Genomic DNA, 21,855 nt, shown 5'->3' with positions numbered 1-21,855 from the left:
AACTTTTTAAAAAAATTTTAAAAAGGGTGCCTGGGTGGCTCAGTTGGTTAAGTGTCCTGGTCATGATCTCGCAGTTCATGGGTTCGAGCTCCATGTCAGGCTCTGTTCCTGTCCCACTCAGTTTCTCTCTCTCTCTCAAAAATAAATAAACGTTAAAAATTAAAAAAAAAAAAAAAAAGTTTAAAAAAATAAAAAGACCATTCTGGCTGCACTATAGCACATTTATTAGAGAAGAAATTCAAAGTAATCCTGTGAGACCTGTTAAGAAGTTACTTCAGTTGTCTAGGTCAAAAACTAATGATGCCTTAGGCCAAGGTTCTGGCATTTGAAGGAAAAGTCGATGGATTGAAGAGATAGTTAGGAAATAATGACTTACCTGATATGAGGGATAAGTAAAAAATGACACCAGCTTTCTGTCTTTAAAAAAGGCACATAAGGTGCAGGGGTGGCTCAGTCAGTTAAGCTGCTGACTTCGGCTCAGGTCACGATCTCAGTTTGTGAGTTTGAGCCCCACATTGGGCTCTTTGCTCTCAGTGTAGAGCCTGCTTCAGATCCTCATCTCCCTCTCTCTCTGCCCCTCCCCCACTCACTCTCAAAAAATAAAAATAAACATTAAAAAAAAAACTGTGTATAGTGATCCCTTTCACTGAAACATAGACTATAGGAAAGGAGCAGGTTTCATTTGGTGTAGGGGAAGAAGCAGAAGATATGTGTTCAGTGTAAAAATGTTAAATTCTGACATGTGGCTTTCCTTCTATCCATTGATCAAGTTCCTTAAAAGAGTGTTATTATTCCATGGTCATATTTGTTCCCATAGATCTTAAGTAATGTTTGTATCCATCTGATAGTCTTGTCCTGATAACAAATCTATCTTGATTTTAGCATCTCAAAGTAAACTTTCTTGATTGGTTTTCTATCATGTGGATTAATTGGTAGTATGATTTTAGGATATGTGGGGCACATTAGTACCTGGAATGCAGAAAATTATTGGTTAAGAAAAATTACCTTTTTTTAATGAGTATATTTTAGTAATAAAAGTAATAATATTTACCTTAGGTCTAGGGAGCAGCCTCAACTCCCAAATCTTTCTTCCACTTAAAATGTTCAACATCAGCTAATTTTGAATGTCCCAGTTCCACATTTCCAGCAGTAATCAGATTGGTTGACTCAAATATCCATTCCTGGTCCAATAAGCTAAGGCCAGAGGGACAAGCAGGGTCAGAGAGACTTCAGAGCTCCCCCTTCCAGCTTATGGAAATGACTTTCTCCAAGAATGGAGGAAAGGAAGAAGTTATATCTTTTAATGTTTGTTTATTTTTGAGAGAGAGAGAGAGAGAGAGAATGTGAGCGAGGAAGGGGCAGAGAGAATCCGAAGCAGGCTCCAGGCTCTGAGCTGTCAGCACAGAGCCTGACACAGGACTCAAACTCACAGACCACGAGATTGTGACCTAGCTGAAGTCGGACACTTAACTGACTGAGCCACCCAGGCGCCCCAGAAATTACATCTTTTATATAATTTTTTAATTGGGATCATATTGCTTTTGCACTTAATATATTCGAAGAGTTTTTCTCTTTTAATGAGTATTCAGAGTTTTAATGGTAAGTATTCAGTCAACAATTTGATACAATTAAAAAATGATGACAACTTACTGATTTAGAGTCTAAAGTCAAGATGTTGTAAACTTCAGATTAATTGGTAGTGCTGTAGAAAATCTATTGTTTAAGTGGTTAAGATACAGTATTAGGGCAGATAAAGAGCATATACTAATTTTAACACAATCTATATAAAATGAATCTGTAAAGGTAATTCTTGTTTGCCAGTTAAATTCTTTTTATGAGACTTTCCCTAACTTGTTAAGATGATAATATTTGCTTTTGTAGTGTTTGAGAGAAAGAAAGCATTGAACTCTTTGTCTACCCACTCTTACCTATATTAAAAATCATAATGAGATGTTTTTTGTTCTCACAGTTCAAATAACCAGAACGAAATCATGACCATACTGTTTATCCCAGCTAGCTGTGGTCTAGAGATTGAGAAGGAACAGAAAGAAATGAAAGATTTTTTCTTCTTATCTCCTTGTGTGGATGTTTTAAACATATATAGTCATATACTTGTGCAGTACATGAAGTGTTTACGTATTTCATGTAGCTCTTTTGATTTAGGATATGTACAAGGCTTATTTGATTATTAATGAAAACACACACTCATTTGACCTAATTTAATAATGAGAAAAATCTCAATGTTAGCTTAATCATTCTAGCCTAATTATTCATTTACTACTCTAAACAATGCTTTATTCCTAATACTTGGCTATGTGACATTGTGACCGGCTATGAATATGGCTGTTCATTTTTCTCCATCCTCAGCCATAATGCTTCCTGATTGGTTACGTTTCAGAACATTGCTGTAGATCAGTGGTTCTCAACCAAGGACAGTTTTGTCCCCCCAGGGGACATTGACAATGTCTGTCATTTTTGGTGGTCACATCTGGGGAAGGGGGGTGCTATTGGCATCTAGTAGGTAGAGACCAAGGATGTTGCTGAACATTCTGCAGTGCATAGGACAGCCCCCTCAAACAACAAAAAATTATCCCACCCAGAACGTCAGTAGTGCTGCGATTGAGAAACCATGATCTTAAATGTAGCAAGATGAAATTGTGTGTCCCAAGCAAGTCATGTATGAGGTTCGGGTCAGTTACTCTCTGAACAGTAGGTGTCACTCTAGTCCAGAGATTTCAGTTTATTAGAGAGGATTTCCCAGTTATGTCTTGTTCTGCTTCCTCAGATCCTGCCAGTTTTACTGAGATAACTAAAGACTGTGATGAGAATAAAGAAAATAAAACTCCAGAAGGATCTCAAGGAGAGGTTGATTGGCTCCAGCAGTATGATATGGAACGTGAAAGGGAAGAGCAAGAACTTCAGCAGGCATTGGCTCAGAGCCTTCAGGAACAAGTAAGAGATACTTCTATTGCTGTTTTCTCCTTACCTGTCTTCTCCAATAACAACAACTAACATGCATTAAGCACTTACTGTGTGCCAAGCATTGTTCCAGGTGATTTACATACACTAAGGCATTGGTCCAGCAAAACAAACAAACTTGTTTGGAACTTTGCCTTGGTTCTGAAACAGAAACAGTGATAGTTTTTCTTTTTTTGAAATTCCAAATGCAACAAAATGTATTGTTGATTACTTCCCATTAGTGTAATTCGTTGCATGCTAAGGCAGGATGGGTTATTACACATCATCCCCTGTCCAACTTTATTTTGCAAGCTTTAGAAATAGCCAGCATACCACCATGATTTTTTAATATTTTAAGGCATTGTTCTGGTCACTTTCTCACAATATGAATTCTTTCCTATGAATTATTTGAGCATAAAATTCTCAGGGCTATTATCTGAATAATATCTGAAATTTCAGCTTTCAGTCATAGACATAAAAGATGAACATTTAGCCGCTCTTATATAGTAATCTAATCGTAAATTTCTAGTTCTTCATACTTATATTTGCCAAAGCTGTTGCAGTTGCCTAAGGTATCCTGACTAAAAGGTGATGTTTTCATGGTTGTGTGATCCTATGCAATCCACGTCATGTTAGTAATAAAAATTTACCAAAACTCCCTAGAATGAGCACACCATGTTAGTGTTTACAAATAATCAGATTAATAAATCTAATTTGTCTGGGGCACCTGGCTGGTCAGTCAGTAAAGCATGTGACTCTTGATCTCCAGGTTGTAAGTTCAAGCCCCTCATAGGGTGTAGTGATTACTTAAAAATAAAATCTTAAGATCTGATTTCTCTAGAACAGTGGGGTTCATTCTTAACTGCACATTACTATCATCTGGGGAGCTTTAAAAAATACTGATACTTGCATTGTTCTTCCCCTCAGGAATTCTGATATAATGGATCCTGGGGTATGGTCTGGGCATCTAGATATCTTTCCTTTTCTCTCTCTCCCTCCCTCCCTCCCTCTCTCTCTCTCCCTCCCTCCCTCTCTCTCCCTCCCTCCCTCTCTCTCTCTCCCTCCCTCCCTCTCTCTCCCTCCCCCCTCCCCCCTCCTCCCTCTCTCTCCCCCTTCCCCCTTCGTTCAGCCTCCCTTCTCTCCTTCCTTCCTCCTTGCTTCCTCCCTCCTCCTTACTTCTTCCTTCGTTTTTTAAAACCTCCCAGTGATTCTGGTGTTCAGTCAAGGCTGAGAACTGCTGCTTTAAAATGCTTTCAGAACCAGCTGTTCTGTATCCTTTTATTTGTGAGAAGTATCTCCCTAGCTGCCTCATCATCAAGATGTATTTATGTCAGCTATTTGCAAATAATGGATAGTAATCATTTGTTTTAGAAAACTTATTTTTCATCTAAAAGACCAAGGTCTGATTTCTTAACAATAGTTCCTTATAGTGCAGAGAAAGAAAAAATTCAGCATACCTCTTTTTCATGCACAAAGGATATATATCCTCTTTCTTGTCAGCTACCCAGTTAAAACTGTCTTATGAACCTATCTTCACATCTGAGAATAGAAAATGAGGTCTCTTCAGTTTGGTATACCTGCATCATTCTATTAATAGCTAAAAGAGTATCTTTTACCATCTGGGTTTCAGCACAGACTTTATATGCTGGATGAGTTTAAGTAATCATATTTCCTCTTAGAGAATATCTGTTTCTTTCCTGAATACAGTATTATTGCTCCTAGGACTGTAATGCAGAATAGCTCATTCTAAGCTTCTTATATACTTTAGTAACTAAAAACAAGTCTAGACTTGGGAAAAGTATAAAACGGTTCTGCTTAAATTACATCTTTTCTTCATTTATGCATGAAGTTTATAAATTTCTCTGCAGATGAGAGGGAAAAATTTTTAGAGTCAACATTTCCCTATTTTTATAATTAGTCATCAGATTGACATTTTCACAGGTTCTTGTCTTTCTAAGAGAACCTCAGATGTATTAGAAAAGTAACAGCAGCATTCATTTAGTATTCACCAAGTATCTGTTATGTGTGTCAGGGGTTTTTTTAAGCAAGAAAAAAATAGAAAAAAGAATAAAATAGAAATGTTTGAATAATGATCTTGTGGAAATTGTTTCTGTTGCTGTCATAGACTTAGGGACAGAATACACTAGGACCAGCTCACCGTCAGCTCAGGCGTGCCCACCTCTTCCCAGCCGTGCACTCAGTATCATGTTGGTAGCTTAAACTTTGCCACAGTGGGAGTATTTATACCACGGAAATGGGCAGATGCTGTAAATCAGAGGAAAGAAAACAGAGCAACTTGCTAAGTAGGTTCTGCTGTGTGCCAGGCATTTCATACATACAAGAAGAAAGGGAATTAATTAGATCACACTGTCACAGTGAATGGCTTTTGGTTAGCAAGCCAAATGTGACTGACTAGAAGAGATAACATGTAAGCCCTTTTAACCCCCGAGGTTGTGTTTTAGGAAAACAGGGTTGAAAAAAGTAAAGGATTTCTCCACATCCCTCAAAAGGTCATACTCCATACATTTGTAAGATTATGGAAAACATTGTGAGCAAATGCTTCTAGCGCGGCTGATCTCATCCTTGTTAAATAAGTTTAATCAGTACCTTTTTAAATACCTTAGTTTTGTTTTTGTCCCTTTAGGAAGCTTGGGAACAGAAAGAAGATGATGACCTCAAAAGAGCAACAGAGTTAAGTCTTCAAGGTGTGGAGATTATTTTAATTACATTGTTTTTATGGTGAACTGTATCGCACACAGAAAAACATGTAAAGTATTATTTTAATGACAATAACAAATTTTAACACCTTCAAGGTAAAGAAATAGAACCTTAGAAATTGTGTACCCATTTCTTCCCTCCACCCCAAGAGAAAACCACTGTTCTAATGTTTGTATCCATCAGTAGCTTTTTTAAAATATTTTTATTAAAAAAACATTTTTTTTTAATGTTTTTACTTACTTTTGAGAGAGAGAGAGAGAGACAGAGAACTAGACAGAGGGAGGGGCAGCGAGAGAGGGAGACACAGAATCTGAAGCAGGCTCCAGGCTCTGAGTTGTTAACACAGAGCCCGACGTGGGGCTTGAATTCATGAATTGTGAGATTGTGACCTGAGCCAAAGTCGGATGCTTAACCAACTGAGTGACTCAGGCGCACCCCGGTAGCTTTTTTAAAAAAAATAATTTGTCATCTCTATCCATATCACCCCTCCTTTTTTTTTTTTTTTTTTTTGAAAAATTACATAACAAAGACATGTGAAAGAGCATTTTGCCATAATTAGAACTACTAGAAGATAATGTGGCCTCAGTTTCCCCGTGAATTTACAAGAGTTCACTCTTGGAAAATCAGTGGGCAAAATCATGAGTATTTAGAAACATAATGCTCACCATAGTTGTGGCATGTGGCAGAACTAATATATGGACCAGATACTAGAGGTCCACAGGGACATGTAGTCATGGGAAGCAGGCTCACTTTTATTTTCCAAGATCACTAGTCTTTCTCTGGTTCTCAGAAATAGATCAAAACAGAACACTTTGGTACAAATTGAGTGCTCTAGGCTGATCTAGACACCAGGGCATAGAGCAGAGAGCCTGAATTTTGCTGGCACATAGTTGAGGCAATTACAAATAAGAATTGAAGCTAGATTTCACCCAGGCATTCTGTGCTCTATTAGAAAGATGGTATAGTAGTGGCATTAATGGCTGTCACAAGTCACATTGCTCCAGTCTGGACTGGTTGCCCTTTACATCCATGCACAGATACCCTGAGAGCTCCCTAACCATTCTCCTGGAGATTCCCTCTGATTCTCTCCTTTGTTTGAATCTCTCATTTCCTGTATCTCACCCTTCCTCATTCTTGGTCTACTTGTGTACTTGTGCTTTTTTTTTTTTTTTTTTTTTTAAACGTTTATTGTTGAGCGAGAACACACGTGAAGCGGGGGAGGGGCAGAGAGAGACAGGGACAGAGGATCCAAAGTGCGCTCTGCACTGACAGCACAGAACTTGATGTGGGACTCAAACTCATGAACCATGAGATTATGACCCAAGCCGAAGTCAGATGCTTAACCAACTGAGCCACCCAGGCACCCCTCTACTTGTGCTTTGATGGAGAACATCCTAGTAGTTTTCTTAGAAAAGAGGGGTTGTGACTCAGGTTTTTTTGGAAGCCTTGCAAGTTTCACTGGACCTAGTATTTGATGGTTTGGCTGTATAGAATTCTGGGTTTGCAGTCATTGTGAAAGCATTGTTTCCCTCCAGCTTCACGCTGCTGAGCAGTGATAGAAGTCTTGTTTGCAGAGTTGCCGTATGAAAGCCATTCTTTATCCTGATATGACCCCGTTTTTGTCTGAAAGCTTGTAGGATCTTTTTATTTCTACTATGATGAAGTTTCATACCGATGTGCTTTGATGTAGGTCTGTTTCATCCATTTTACTGGGCACTTAAAAGATCATTTTAATAGAGAAACTTGTGTCCTTCAATTATAAGAAATTTTCACTGACTTCCTCCCTTTCACTCTCTTTTCTCTTTTTGAAACTTCTGTTATCCAGACTTTCTGGTCTGATTCTTAAAATTTTCTCATCTCTTCTTTCTAGTTTTCCATCTTTTGGTAATTTTGCTCTGCTTCCTGGGAAAGTTCTCTAACCTTATCTCTAGCTCCAAACCTTCTTTTGAGTGTTTTATTTCTATCATATTTCTGATTTTCAAGAACTGATTTGTTTTGTGTATGTTCTCTTTTTCGTAAGCTTTTGGGGGGTGGTCATGGAAGTAATACCATCTCAAATCTCTGAGGATATTAAATATAGTTGATTTGTTTATTTGAAGGTTTCTTCTCCCTGAATAGATTGTTTCCTCCAACTGCCCTGTCCTGTGTGGTTCTTATGGTCTTTATATTACTTATTAGAGGCTTTCCTCAGTGTCTAGTAATCTTTGGTTGTTGGTTCATTGTTAAGAAAAGGAGACTAAAAAGATAGTTGGGGGCACCTGGGTGGCTGTCAGTTAGGTATCCGACTCTTGGTTTTGGTTCAGGTCATGATCTCACAGTTCTTGAGTCCAAGCCCTGCATAGGGCTCTGCTGACAGCCTGACAGCATGGAGCCTGCTTAAGATTCTCTCCCCCTCTTTCTCTACCCCTTGCCCACTCACATGCTCACTCAAGCATGCACTCTCTCTCACACACACACACAAAAATAAATAAACTTAAAAAAAATAACAAAGATGGTTGGAAGCTCTGAGCACATGAATAGTTAGGGCTCATCAACTCTGAGTTTTAGAGGGTGGGACTGTTTTGACGATGATGTTAATATTTTAGGACTTTGTCATGGGCTGGTCAGATTCCTAAAAAAAAGAGTTTTCTCTGGGGCCTGGGTGGTTCAGTTGGTCGAGCGGCTGACTCTTGATCTCACAGTTCGTGGGTTCAAGCCCCACATCAGGCTCTGCACTGACCATGTGGAACCTACTTGGAATTCTCTGTCTCCCTCTCTCTCAGTCCCTCCACCACTTGTGCACTTGCTCTCTCTCTGTCTCAAAATAAGTAAATAAACTTAAAAAAAAAAAAGAGTTTTCTCATTTATTGCCTTTGCCTAAAGGTAAAAGATGAGGCTGTCAGAGTTCTGAGAGCCAAGTATAGGAATAGGGCTGGGGTAGAGGGGTTTGCCCTGCAAATCGTGGCCTGCTTCCCCATTTGCTGTGTGTGCCTGGCGTTCCCCCAGTCCAGAGAGTTCCCCCAGTCCAGAGAGTGTTTTACCCCCTCCAGAGGATAAAACTCCAGATTTCTGTCACTGCTTAGCAGCATAAAGTGGAGGGGAGGGGATCCTGGGGGTCTGTTTCTCAAAACACTTTTCACCAAATCCTTATTTTTTTTTATCCCCTCCTTAGCCTCCAATTTCAGGAGTACATGATATTTGCAAGTTGTATGTCTTTTGAACAAGAGTCTGTGATTTAAATTGGATTGGTTCTCAACTTTTCTGTTACTGGCTTAAGATTTGGTTTTGGCTTTCCTAGGTCTGCTAAGTCCGTCACCATCTACTTTGTAGCTTTCAGGATTCTGATTCTATAGTCTCTTTCTCTGTTCTTCCCATTCATAAGTGTTCGTGTCTTTTAAATAACTCTATACTATGATTTTAAGTGGGATTAATTGTATTTTAAAGCAAAGAGACACCTACAAATGCTTCTGGGACTCTTTATTTAAGTCATTACTAAAGATGGATTCTTTCAGTAGAAACTCATCATTAAAGAAAAAAGTGGATCTTGGATTTAATTATTAGTGTAGTATATTTTAAGTGAACCTTAAATTCAAGGTTAGATACCATTATATTAAATTTCAAAAGAGTTAATGTTGAAGAATGTGAAAGGATACTAATTTTTTATGGTCTCTTTTCTGTGAGGTGGTTTGTATTTGCTGGAGCATCCACAATATGCACCAAGTACTTCAAACCTAACATACAGTTTATAGAATGTGGAATGTAGTGAAATTGGGTTATCTGTAAAATCATATTCTCTTTATCAGTTTTATTCCTTTCTTATTAGAGTCCTATCCCTTTCATATAAATATATTTAAAAGAAAAAGGGACATTTCTTTTATAGATACCTGGTACCTGAATTGTTATTCCTCAGAGTGGGCTGGGTAAATTGGAACCCTAATGATAATATGTTTTATGTTTCCATAGGATGATAAAATGTGTACCCCAAGCTGTTTTTTTACTTTTCTAATCCTATCTCTTTGTGTCTGTTCTAAGAACTTTTACAACATTTTTGTATTCTTCAGAGTTTAACAACTCTTTTCTGGACTCATTGGGTTCTGATGAGGACTCTGGAAATGAGGATGTTTTAGATATGGAGTACACAGAAGCTGAGGCTGAGGAGCTGAAAAGAAATGCTGAGGTAGGTGACCTTCTTCCGTGAGTAGAACCGGTCACATTGTCAGGATTACTCCTCCTGCTGTTTGTCTTCAAAGGCCTCCCTGTTCGTGTCCCTTGCGGGTTCATCTGTGCCCTGTGGCAGCTGTCCGATGGCCTTCACTTTCTCTTGCCTTTGCTCCTCGTTTCTTACACACAAGCTTCAGAACAGACTGAAACAAAACCGACTCCCTCGTGTACATGTTAGGTAGTAAATGAGTAACATGGCTCTTGATGTTATATATTAATATTAACTCACCTTTAGTTCTGCCAGAACTATATTGTCTTAAAAAAATTTCTTTAACATTTTTATTTATTTTTGAGAGAGAGAGAGACAGAGCACGAGTGGGGAAGGGGGAGAGAGAGAGGGAGACACAGATTCCAAAGCAGGCTCCAGGCTCTGAGCTGTCAGCACAGAGCCCGACGTTGGGCTCGAACCACTGAGATCATGACCCGAGCCAAAGTTGGACGCTCAACCGACTGAGCCACCTAGGCGCCCGAAAACTATATTGTCTTTAAAGTTATATACCAAAACTAGCTGGTTGTTACTCAGTAAAAACTATTGCACTATTAAATTAGAGCACATTGTAACCTTTTCTTACCCTTCTTTTTTTCTGAAATAATTGTTTTTTTTTCCATTTTCCAATTTTGTAATTTTAATTGCCTAGGAGTCCACTGTCCTAACACAACTGCTGTTAGCATTTTGACATACTTTGTCATCTCTGCCTCCAAGTGTGCTTTAAAAAAAAAGTAGGGGCCCCTGGGTGGCTCATTTGGTTAGGCGTCTGACTTCAGCTCAGGTCACGATCTCGTGGTTTGTGGGTTCGAGCCCCACGTTGGGCTCTGTGCTGACAGCTCAGAGCCTGGAGCCTGCTTCGGATTCTGTGTCTCTCCATCTCTCGGCCCCTCCCCTGTTCATGCTCTGTGACTCTCTCTCAATAATAAATAAACGTTAAAAAAAAAATTTTTTTTTAAAGTCATAAGTACAGTTTTTATCCTGCTTGCTTATTAAAGATTAGTTATAAGCATTTTATTTTTAATTGTTGTATGTACTGTATTCCCTCAAATCAACATACTGTTCATTTCATTTAGGTTTTAACCATGAGCATTTAAGTTTCTGTCGTTCACTGTGATAAATAATACACTGAGGAATTGTGTATGATTGAGTGTTTTCTATATTTAGAATTTTCTTCTTTAAATCCCCAGAAGTAAATTATTGCCTTAAAGTTTATGAACATTTTAATGGTTCTGGTTTACATACAGCTGTATTCCTTCCCCACATTGTACCTTATGGTGCTCCCTGCAGTGCATGAATGTCACTTTTCAGGGTTTTTAAAAATTTTTCTATTAATAATATTTTAAGGGCATTTAAAAAAATATTTAAAAATGTAAAAGTTTACCCATGATCCCAGCAGCACCACTGCAACTGTTTTCATTTTGTTCATTTTGTTTTCCAGTACTTAATCATTAACACGCTTGTTTTTATAGAGCTGTAATTATTGTGTGCATTCATGTGGGTTGGGAAAACAAGTTAACGTATTGCTGACCCACTGAATAATATTGCACTGAGTTGGTATACCACTGATCATTTAACTATTTTTGAGTCTTTCCTTAATTCCAACTTTTCATTTTTATAGGTGATGCTATAGTAAATAATTTTACACACATATTCTTTTTTCCTTTTGAATTATTTTCCTAGAATGAATTTTAGCTGGGAGTAGAATTCTTGGGTCAAAAGATGTGAACAATAGCAACCACTGGATTTTTTTTTATTGAGTTTGACTACACACACTGAAACTGTCATGTCGGCTTTGATAGTACATTTAAATTTAGTGTTTCACTTTTATTCAAATGAAGAGTTAAAAATCACGCCCACTTCTGTTTTCCAGACAGGGAATCTTCCTCATTCTTACCGGCTCATTAGTGTTGTCAGCCACATTGGTAGCACCTCATCTTCAGGTAAATGAACATTGTGATTTCAGTTTTTTATAAATGAAGTTGCCAGCATTTACTCCCTATTAGTGGGCTCTGTGCCCAGTATCATGAGCTGTAGGTTGAATGCATCAAGAAAAAGTTTTAAATCTTTTCTTTGATCACACTAAATATGAATTGTGTTAAAGGTGCAACTTTTTAATTTCTCTATAAATGACCCAAATTTCCATATACATACATATATCTATATCCAAAAAGTTGTCCTGCTGTACTATATTACTCCCTTGAGTTTCTGTACATGTTTTCGGAATGGCTTTTAGAAACACTGCTGGGGGTAGGGTCGATGGGAAGGCTGTTTCTCTCTCTCCAAAACTTCCTGTACCTGAGAAAAATGCAGTGTGTTCTAAAAACCACAATTTTAAGGGGCACATGGGTGGCTCGGTCAGTTAAGTGTCTGACTCTTGACCTTGATCTCAAGGTTGTGAGTTCAAGCCCCGCGTTGGGCTTTAAAAAAAACAAACCATTTTAAGATTTTATTTATTTTAGGTCATTACATTAGTGATGTGTACGACATTAAGAAGCAGGCATGGTTTACTTACAATGATCTCGAGGTATCTAAAATCCAAGAGGCTTCCGTGCAGAGTGATCGGGACCGGAGTGGTTACATCTTCTTTTATATGCACAAGTAAGAAACTGCCAGGTCTGGAGCTGTGGGCTACAAATCTCTGAAACTATTTTTTCCCCCTGTAAGGACAAAGTATTCCCATCACTTGCTGGTTGACAATTTTTGATTTTTGTTTTCTTTGCTTAGGGCTTATATCTTGATATCTTAACTTCATGTTAATTGTCTCACAGTAGCATCTAAGTATGGAACTTAAGACTTCTATATGATAAAGTTGTCCTATCGTAAACCTTGGTCTGTCTTCCAGTTATATCAGCTGGAAGATCTGAGTTACACGGATGGGAATTACATCGCTTTGTTGTCAAGGCTAGCTAGTGCCATTGCTACCCCCCCACCACCACCCAGCTTTCTCAGAAATTGGCACATGGGGTTAAGATAGTGATCAAATGAATGAGCTGCTTGTTCAATAAAATTTAGGCACCAAATGGGATTGTGCAGTCTCTGTCGGTATCTGTCTTCTATCCTTTAGCTTTACTTACTAAATGTCCTATTTTATTTCTTTTTTGTTTTATTTTAAGGGAGATCTTCGATGAGCTGCTGGAAACGGAAAAGAACTCTCAGGCAGTTAGCATGGAAGTGGGGAAGACCGCTCGTCAGCCCTTGTGAGGAACAAACTCGTGGGTTGGCAGTGCGCACTGAGTATTATTCCCTCTTACTGCCGCCCGCCTCACCTTTCCTCTGCCCGAGGAGAATTCGGAATTCTACTTGATGCGGGAGCAACAAACAGCTCAGGGCCAAACCAAAAGATGAAAATTGCAATTATGTGGAACGCTCCATTGCTAATTGTTTTATGGAAACTTTGGTCTCACATCTGTAGCTGATTATCCTCTTTTTCTCCTACAGTAGTGGCGCTTCCTTTTGTCTTAGGGATACGTGTTGTAAATATATACATATGTACATACACATCCACACACACATATATGTGGAGTGAATGGAGCCTTAAAGAGTTAGGATGAGTCACCAGAGTATGCCTGCTCAAAGTTAATAGCACAGCAGTCTGAGAAGAAATGAAGGCGTCAAAGAGTCCATTCACTTGAGAAATGTGTAAAGATATATATATCAGTTGGCATTTAGCTTTTATGTTCCTTGAGTAGTTTCACTCGAGTCTACACTCTTTCATGTTTGTTTCTTATTAGTAAAGTTCACTGGAAAGCCAGCTCTCCATGTTACACTAATGACAGTGTGTCCTCCTTGGGAAGGAGAGGCATTTCTGCCACCTGACATGAGGAGCTTTTTTAAAAAAATTATTTCATGGATTTGTAATGCTTTTGCTGTTTACATGCAGTCCCAAGAAATGGATTGTTGGTGCTTTGGAATGTGTTATGGTCCCCCATTTGGTATTCATTCTACACTTTGCATTTTCTTTAAAGAAATTTCCTTCTCAAAGTATATTCTTTGTATATCATCTATATTATTGTAGTGAAGATAGAATCTTTTCTTTTTCTTCCGTGTCATTCTTCCATGGAGCAAACGTTACCCTAAAAGATTGCAACCAAAACTTTAGGAGGTTGGGATTCCCCAGCAAGGATACTTAGGGATAAGAAAGAATGCTAGCATCTGTCCCTCGTACATAGGTCAAGATGAGGATTCTTGCGTTAAATCTAAAAACTCTGGACCCCTAGAAGCCCTGCTGCAAATGGGAAATTAAGTACATGAGCTATTGGATAAAGAACATTTAAATCATTTGCTGCCTGGCTTGGCCCTTAAAACCAGGTGAGAGTTATAATGAGATTGGTTTAGGTAATCCCAAGAGCTAACAAATAACAAAGGTGTGTAATGGATTTATCTTTTTAGGTGCTTTGAGTTGAGGCTAAATGGGAGTGCAGTATTAAGTGCTGCATTAGTTGCTCAGCTGCCACAACCAGCTTGGTTAGTAAGCAGCTTGTGAAACCATGTGAAGAATGAGTTTCAGAGGAGAATTCTGTCCACAAAATAATTTTTGTAAGCCCAGGAATCATTAGGTTCACACAGTTAAGTATAGCAAAAGGAAACTTTCAGTATTTTCTTTCATGTTTTTCTTTTATTATAAACAAGGAGGTAACTCTTAGCTCTCAGGTAGGGACAAAACATCAGTTTTTCAAGGGAAGTAAACATATTAAAGTCCGCCATCACAGAAGGTGCAACATCTTTTCTGGAAGATGGCCTTATGAGAGCTGCAGCCCCATACTTGGACGTGTTCTGACATAGTAACCTGTTCTAAAATGTTCAGTTTCCAAATTGTAAACGGCCCCAGCACTTTTGGTTAACTACCAATGAAAGCTTTGCCTCCTGCCATTTACCTATGCATTACCATAGTGAATGTTCCAAAATGGTATGCCAGTAAGTTGTGCAAGAGTAATATAGAGCAGAGGAAAATATTTGTTTTAAAAATTATAGCTTTTGCTGGGAAATAACTGGTTTTCTCAAAAATGAGTGAAGTGGTGATCAAATTCTGTAGCTATTTAGGACTTCTCTTCCATGTGTTTGTATTTGAGAGCTTTGAGAGGTACTGTTAAAAATGGTTGGAAATGATTTGAAATGGGGGATGGATGCATTAGGGCATAAAAAAAATAGAAATGCCATAAGCCTGATTGCCCATGAAGTGCCCTCATTTGACTTGTTTTTGTAGTGTGTGTGTGTGTGGTTTAGAAGTACACGTGGTTCAGAAACCTGATTTGATTTGATCTTCATTTCTTGGGCTGAACTTGTTAGTTGGAAATAGGTTACTGAGGTAGATGACTTCTCTCACCACTTGTACGCTTGCAAGTTTTGGACTTGAATTTTCTTTGGTAGCTGTGCATTGTTATGGCCTGTTCGGCCTTCCCCTCCCCCTGCGCTCCTTATCCATCCCCCCTTTCACTACGTGTTCTCATTCAGGTTCAGTGAAGGGTTCATGACTACAGATGGAGATTTCAGCTGGACCACGTTGAAAGGGTTTATTGGTTTTTTGAGCTGGCTGTATATATTTAAAAATTATAATAATATATTATATATATATATATTTTTTGCACAGTCTGATCAGTTTGCTCACAATCAGGGGGATGGGGCATTGGGGTGTTGGGGCCGCAAGGGACAAGTTAGATAGGGACAGAGTGCTTCAGTCCCAGGCAGCCTACACAGTAACCTTTCTGTTGAAAATTACCAAATAGGGTTACACTACTTTAAATGACATTGAATTAGAACTCGACAGCACTTAGTTCTGCAGACAACTGATCTTAATTGAAATTTTTTTGAATGGAAAACTAACCTAAAATCCAGACTTACTGACTCTTATCACCTAATATTATGGAGAATTGGAAGTTGCATGTGGCCAGATGGCTGCTGTCCCTTTAGTAGCCATGACTGTAATTTAGGCCTATGAGGAGATAGCCTCTGTTTTGTGGGGGTATTTATATGTGTGTGCACACTCAAATCTAAGTTTTGTCTCAGCAGGTAGAGTAGGAGGCAAGTCCATGAATTGTTCTTCTATTTATATTTTGATTCCAAAAGCTATGTTTACTCGAGGTGATCTGTTAATTTCAGGCCTAATTTAATGGCTCAGTAACAGATGTAACAAATGTAAATGTGTTTACATTTTTTAAAGTATACAGTGATACTTACAAATCAGCTGATTAACTCTGGGAGGCAAATACTAGACTATACATTTCTTTACTTCTCTCCTTGTTCAAGTGTAGAATTCTTCCAAAAGAGAAACTTTAAGAATTAAAACCTCAGCAGGTGAATTTGTGAGTTTACTTATTCCTCCATATTGCAGTTACCATTATGTAACTATGTAAGCATAGCTTGACGCATGTACAGCTACAGATATGGTTGTATAATGAAAATTATTTGGAAACACCTGAAGTGAAGATCTCTTGGCCATGTCACTATAGTTGTGTTAGGAGTGTAGAGAGAGCATGGGAGTGGGGATTGGAAACCTACAGGAGAAAAGTAGTTTGTTTTTTTGTGATTTGAAAAGAGTTTGTGATCTGAAAAGAGTTTATATTAAAACAAATAAATATGACTCTTCTCCTCTTTCTTTGTCCTCTGAAGTGACTGCAGTGGACGCTCTCAGTCATCCACACTTTATTTTTTTTCTCTCTGATTTAACTGACCTCTCTCAGGAGGTCTTTTGTTTTAAATCAGAGAAACAGCTACATCTCCCAAGTATATTTGAATCTTGTATATATGTGAGATTTTTGGAAAAATCAAAACCCAGTACCAGATGCAAGTCACATAAGTGTCCCCCCAAAACAGGTGTGTCCTTTTCCTCCTCTCCGTCTTGCTTTAACACTGAGTAATGCTCTCGTTAAGTGTGTACCAAACCTGAACAGATTTCTGCCATCTAACATCTTCCTCATGTATCACTTCAAAATTCTGTCTCTATTGGTATGTCTTATTAACATCTGAAAAACATATATATGATTGGAAACTAGAGTTTGTTAGGCCTTGAGAGTTTTGTGACAATTCTTTTGCTGTGTGTCACCACAATCCTTGACTCCTTTACGGCATGCTTTGATTACTAGACTTCAGGCAGTCTTTTCCGTTGTATCATATTTATACACAGTAAATTTTTCTTTCCATGTGTGCTATATGTCTGAGGTTTTGAAGTTTTTAATTAAAACAGTGTGCCAGTACGAATATAAGCAGTTGATTTTAGTAACATTGAACTTTTCTTAAAGTACCTTAAGAGATTCAAAGTATAGGCATGTTTACTGGCAAAACAATAGAGGGGAATGAGGGTCTGGATCAGGACCCAAGTTCAGTAGGTCAAATGCCAAAACAGTAAGAGCAATCAACTGACTGGCCTATTTCAAAAGCAGAGGGGCTGCGGGGACTGAGCCCACACACACATCCCCTCCCCAGGTCTCCCGCCCTCTCTTGAGTTTTTGTCCTTGCATCCCAACTCCTCTGGCCTGTTGTCAGTGTTGCTTACTTATGCTGTAGAGAGGAAGACAGAAAAGTAAAGGTCCTACACTTTGCCTAATTGAGCCACTACCAGATTTGCTGGCAGCTTTGGCCACATTATTTATGAGGTGATTTTCTTTGTGCTCAGAGTGACTTGATTCTGATTTCTTTATGTTGTTTTGTATGGAGCGGCACTTTATCTGTGTTTTAGCAGAACTGTTCCTCTGTATCCTTTATGGTTTTTCCTTGTTTTTGTTTCCTTTTTAAATTATGCATAGAGTTTTTTGTGTGTGTGAAATTAAAGCCTTTATTAACCTTCTGTTGGTTCGACTGTTATTTCTAAAAAGGACATATTCTTGCAGACACTTGCATTCTTAACCGATCACGTGTTGAGGTTCTGAGATCCCTCTCTGTTGGCCTTCTGACTTGGATTTCCGTGCAGCCCCATTACAACTTAAAGGAAACGGAAGGGCAAACCCAACCAGTGGCTGTGGTCAGCACGGAGTTCTCGTTTTCATTTGAGGAGCCGGTGAAGCTTTACAGAGGTTCTGGATAACCGTTTGTAAACTCAGCATTGGGCTTTGCTAAGCTCTTTTGCCTTATTAGTACCAAAGAAGGGGGTAAAATAGCCTGCATTTAAAACCCAGTGGATATGTTGCTCTCACTGGGTACCCGTTAGTGTTGTGAGATTGCCTAACAGGTCATTTTCCCAGGCCATTCAACTCCTACAGAGGAGGAGTCCCCTTTAACGTCTCGCCTAAATCAGGAAAGTGAAGAGGAAAAGCCATTACGCTGGGAAAGATCTTCAGCCCACTTCCTGTAGATAAAAGTGTCACAAGAGAGGAAAAGCTAGGAACGGCTCCTCAGAATTCTGATGTCCCGTGGAGTGCCTGCTCTTCTCAGGAGGGAAAGCTCTAGAACAGGATGACTAAAAGTGATGCAATACCTGAGGATAGAAACAACGTGAACCCCCCCCCCCCCCCACCCACTTCATGTCTCAAATTGGGATCACAGTGTCTTTACAGAGGTGTCATTCTGGAAGAATAGGTAGGTTACTCAATAAAGGTGGCAGTGCCACAGAAGGCCGCTCACCGGTAACTAAAATTTCACCTCAATTAGTGTAGGACTCACATCCCGGTCATGAAAAACCAAGCGGGGTAGGGTACTGCCCTCCAGCTAGCAGCTACCCCTGCTTCTCAAAACAGGCCTTTTTGTTTCTTGAGGTTTTGTTGCTTCCATTGAGGGAGGGCAGAGAAGGCAGTGGGCGTCATCCCCAAGGCCTTGGTGAAATCCTCGGGGGACAGGTGCTCCTAGAAGGAGAGAGGAAGCAGAGGACAAAGGTCACACTCTTCCCCAGGGTTTACTTTGATGAGTCTTATGGGTGTGGGGTGGCGATCACATGAAAAGCAAATACAGGCAACGTCAGGAGAACCAAGAAAGAAATGGGAGGAGTCAGGTGGCACTTTGAGGTCCAAGAGGTTTGATCCCTGAATTTGGAATGAGTTCAAGATGAAGTAGATTGAGCTCCTTTCTTTTGACCCTAGATCTGAAATAAGAACTTGACTTAGCTTGGTTAAGGAATTTGCTAACTTGGGGGAACGTCTTAGTTTTCCTCTCTGTAGAATGGGGGAAATTTTTTAAAGGCCAATATTTGCTTCTCTGTAATGTTTTTATGGGGATGAAAGTAACATTACATGTGAAAGGGCATATGTTTCCCTAAGAAAGTATCTTGTTCATCTGCCTCACTAAGCAGTGAACCTCAGCCAGGGGACCCTTCTTTCTGTGAGTCTGGCCCATGGAGGAAGCAGATGAGCTGCAGAAGGGAATCTACCCGGGTCTGATCTAGACCAAGTTGTCTTTACCACAGGAGGCACAGCTCTTCTGGCAGAAGCCCCTAGCCCTTGAGGGCTTGCCCTCCTGGGCCCTGACTTGCTCAGGCTCAAGTTCACCCGGCAGCCGCCCCACCCCAATGGGCAAAGTGAGCAAGCGTGTACAGCCGTGGCACTTAGAAAACAGCTGGCTAATTTGAGCAGGAGACAAAACATTTGGATGACTTACCCTATATTCTCCAGTCCTATGAAGGGTCTAGAAGGTTAGCACAATTCTACCTTTTTACTCTCAGCTTGGAGATCATGACTGGGAAACACCTTTCTAGGCCTGGAGTATGTGTCTTTCTCCATTAGATGAAGGGATTGCCTGAAATGACTGTTGCTCCCAGCTGATACAATATAATAGTGGTGCTGCTTAAGGCAAGCTAAGTGCTATCAAGGCACACTCAATGTGAGAAGCCCAGATTGAAGCTGCTATAAGACAGCATCTCCCAACCTTCATCTCTGCTCCCCAGGCACCCAGAGGGGAGGGGTGGTGAGAACAAGGTTTTTGTTTTTTTGTTTTTCAATCTTAGCCCACCCGGCCACCCCAGAAGAGTGTTTTATCCACTCCTGCAGAGAGCCCTTAATTGAACCGCTTGGAAAACCTCCGCAGATGGACCTCAAGCTCAGGTAGGTCTGATGCCTCAGTTCTCTAACCTGTCTTTAGATTTGCCTCCCACCCCTGGGCATTCTGTCCTCAAGCATCCTGAGAGCACTGCCCACTCCCCCAGGCAGGGAGGAAGGGAGTAAAGGTGGGCGGTTTGGGCATCAGTGGATGGGGAAGAGCTGCCTACCCCAAACTGGTTTGTAGCAAACGCCCGCTCCAGGTCCCTCACAGCTGTGGATGCAGGTGCCCTCTCAGCCCCAGTCAGGCTGGCTCCGCTGCTTGGTGGAGACTTCTGGACTCTGACCCCTAGGCTAGATAGCAGGAACTGCCCATCCCAGTGGCCTTGTATCTTTCCCTAGTCCTGTTCTTGGACTCTGTGGTCCTGCCAGCTGATTACTGGCCTCACCCATACCCACATCCGCCTCTCTGTGGTTTACTCACTTGCTCTCAAACACTTGGATTATCCTCTTGCTACTGCCTGCAGCCAGACCCACCACACCACTGTTCATTGTCTCTGGCTCCCCTTCTGACTTTGGAGCAGCCAGCGAGGGCTCAAGACCTCTCCTACTCCCCCCACTTGACCATGAACTTATAGCTCTCCCACAAGAATGTATGTTACTCCCATGATTAAAAACATCGGCAACAGACAACTGAGTTTTTAAAAAGGATCTTAGATTTTGTAGACTCTGTCTACTGTGGTAGGGTTGTTTTGATGCTGTTTGTCCCATTCAAAACCTGCAATCCCTCCAGCCTCCCATTGATCACCTCGTTCAATAACACTGGCTGCCCCTCCTTTTAGAGATACTTGGTGCCACATGATGATACGAGGGTAACAGCAGGGCTCCAAAGACCTGGTTCTTGCTCTGACTTGGCTACTAAGTAGCTTTGCCAGTCACATAAGGCAAGTGACTTCCCCACTCTTCGGTTTTGTCAGGTGTAGAGCAGGCAGTGAAAATAGCAGGTTACATTTGCAGAGTGCTTTCTATGTACCAGGTGCTGGGCAAATAATAATTTGTAGTATTACTATTACAGAAAATATATTAGGATCATCCCACCATTACAGTGAGGACACAGACGGTGGGCAGATCTGGGAGAGAATGCACGAACATGGTCTCCAAGGTGAAGGGCAGGATACAAATGCTTTGGGAACAATATACTTAAACGTATATCGGGCCCAGATCGCTAACAGACTTCTTGGAGAAATCAGGCATCTCTCTTCTGTAGAGTCCTTAATTCATGTGTAAGACTTGACAAGCTCTTCTTGTCATATACTCTTGTTAAGAGCTTTTTAACAAGCTCTTCTTGCCATACTCCCTCCCTACAGGTGACAGCACGGGCCTACAGCTGCAGCCACCAGAGGCACCGAGCGCTGGTGAGTCTCTCCCTGGCGCTCCTCTGAATTGCCTGCCCACCAAACGTGCACCTGTTCGCATGTCACCCGGTGGGGGGGGCGGGGGAGGGGCCTCAAATGACATGGCTACCACCCAATTCATGCTTGTCCCCTCTAAGCTCAGTCTGACCCAGGGTTTTTTGTTTTTTGTTTTTTTTTATCTCGGAAAATGACACAATTCCTCCCCCCATCCAGTAATTACCTAGTGTCCTTGACTTTACCTCCTAAATATTTCTCTAAACCACTTCCTTCCCTTACTTCCCCAGCCACCACCTATGGTAGACTCGCCCCCACACACACACTCAGTCTGCCCAGGGCTGCTGCTTCTGCACCTTCCATTCTTCACTTTTCTTTTTTAAAGGTTTTATTTTATTCTTTTAATATTTATTTTTGAAAGAGAGAGAGGGAGAGAGAGCGCACATGCACACATGAGTGGGGGAGGGGCAGAGAGGAGGACTGAGGCTCTGAAGCAGGCTCTGAGCTGATAGCAGAGAGCCCGATGTGGGGCTTGAACTCACGAGTCATGAGATCATGGCCTGAGCCAAAGTCGGACACTTAACCGACTGAGCCATCCAGGTGTCCCTAAAGATTTTATTTTTAAGTAATCTCTACACTCAACATGGGGCTCAAATTTACAACCCCAAGATCAAGAGTCGCATGC

The 21,855-nt window shown here is 40.4% G+C and overlaps 3 protein-coding genes across 9 annotated transcripts in view; 2 read left to right on the top strand and 1 right to left on the bottom strand.

The window, feature by feature from the left end:
* The window catches only part of USP37 (ubiquitin specific peptidase 37), a 97,345-nt gene extending 79,700 nt beyond the window's left edge, over positions 1-17,645 (top strand). For all 6 annotated transcript variants that reach the window (XM_027050726.2, XM_027050717.2, XM_027050732.2 and 3 more), the window contains 6 exons: positions 2,786-2,952; positions 5,603-5,663; positions 9,717-9,832; positions 11,736-11,805; positions 12,325-12,463; positions 12,979-17,645. In XM_027050726.2, the coding sequence (XP_026906527.1) occupies positions 2,786-2,952; positions 5,603-5,663; positions 9,717-9,832; positions 11,736-11,805; positions 12,325-12,463; positions 12,979-13,066 (641 nt within the window). In that variant the 3' untranslated portion in view covers positions 13,067-17,645. The remainder of the gene's footprint in view (positions 1-2,785; positions 2,953-5,602; positions 5,664-9,716; positions 9,833-11,735; positions 11,806-12,324; positions 12,464-12,978) is intronic.
* VIL1 (villin 1) overlaps positions 17,607-21,855 on the bottom strand; it is a 25,092-nt gene continuing 20,843 nt past the window's right edge. For both annotated transcript variants that reach the window (XM_027050742.2, XM_027050747.2), the window contains exon 20: positions 17,607-18,636. In XM_027050742.2, the coding sequence (XP_026906543.1) occupies positions 18,523-18,636 (114 nt within the window). In that variant the 3' untranslated portion in view covers positions 17,607-18,522. The remainder of the gene's footprint in view (positions 18,637-21,855) is intronic.
* The window catches only part of LOC113596647 (uncharacterized), a 25,688-nt gene continuing 21,612 nt past the window's right edge, over positions 17,780-21,855 (top strand). The window contains exons 1-2 of the mRNA XM_053215788.1: positions 17,780-19,827; positions 21,129-21,176. The gene's annotated coding sequence lies outside the window, so the exon portion shown is untranslated. The remainder of the gene's footprint in view (positions 19,828-21,128; positions 21,177-21,855) is intronic.

The sequence above is a fragment of the Acinonyx jubatus genome, chromosome C1 (assembly GCF_027475565.1).
Source record: "Acinonyx jubatus isolate Ajub_Pintada_27869175 chromosome C1, VMU_Ajub_asm_v1.0, whole genome shotgun sequence".
NCBI lineage: Eukaryota > Metazoa > Chordata > Mammalia > Carnivora > Felidae > Acinonyx > Acinonyx jubatus.
Note: the sequence above shows the minus strand (reverse complement) of the source record. Positions and strands in the feature narration are given on the sequence as shown.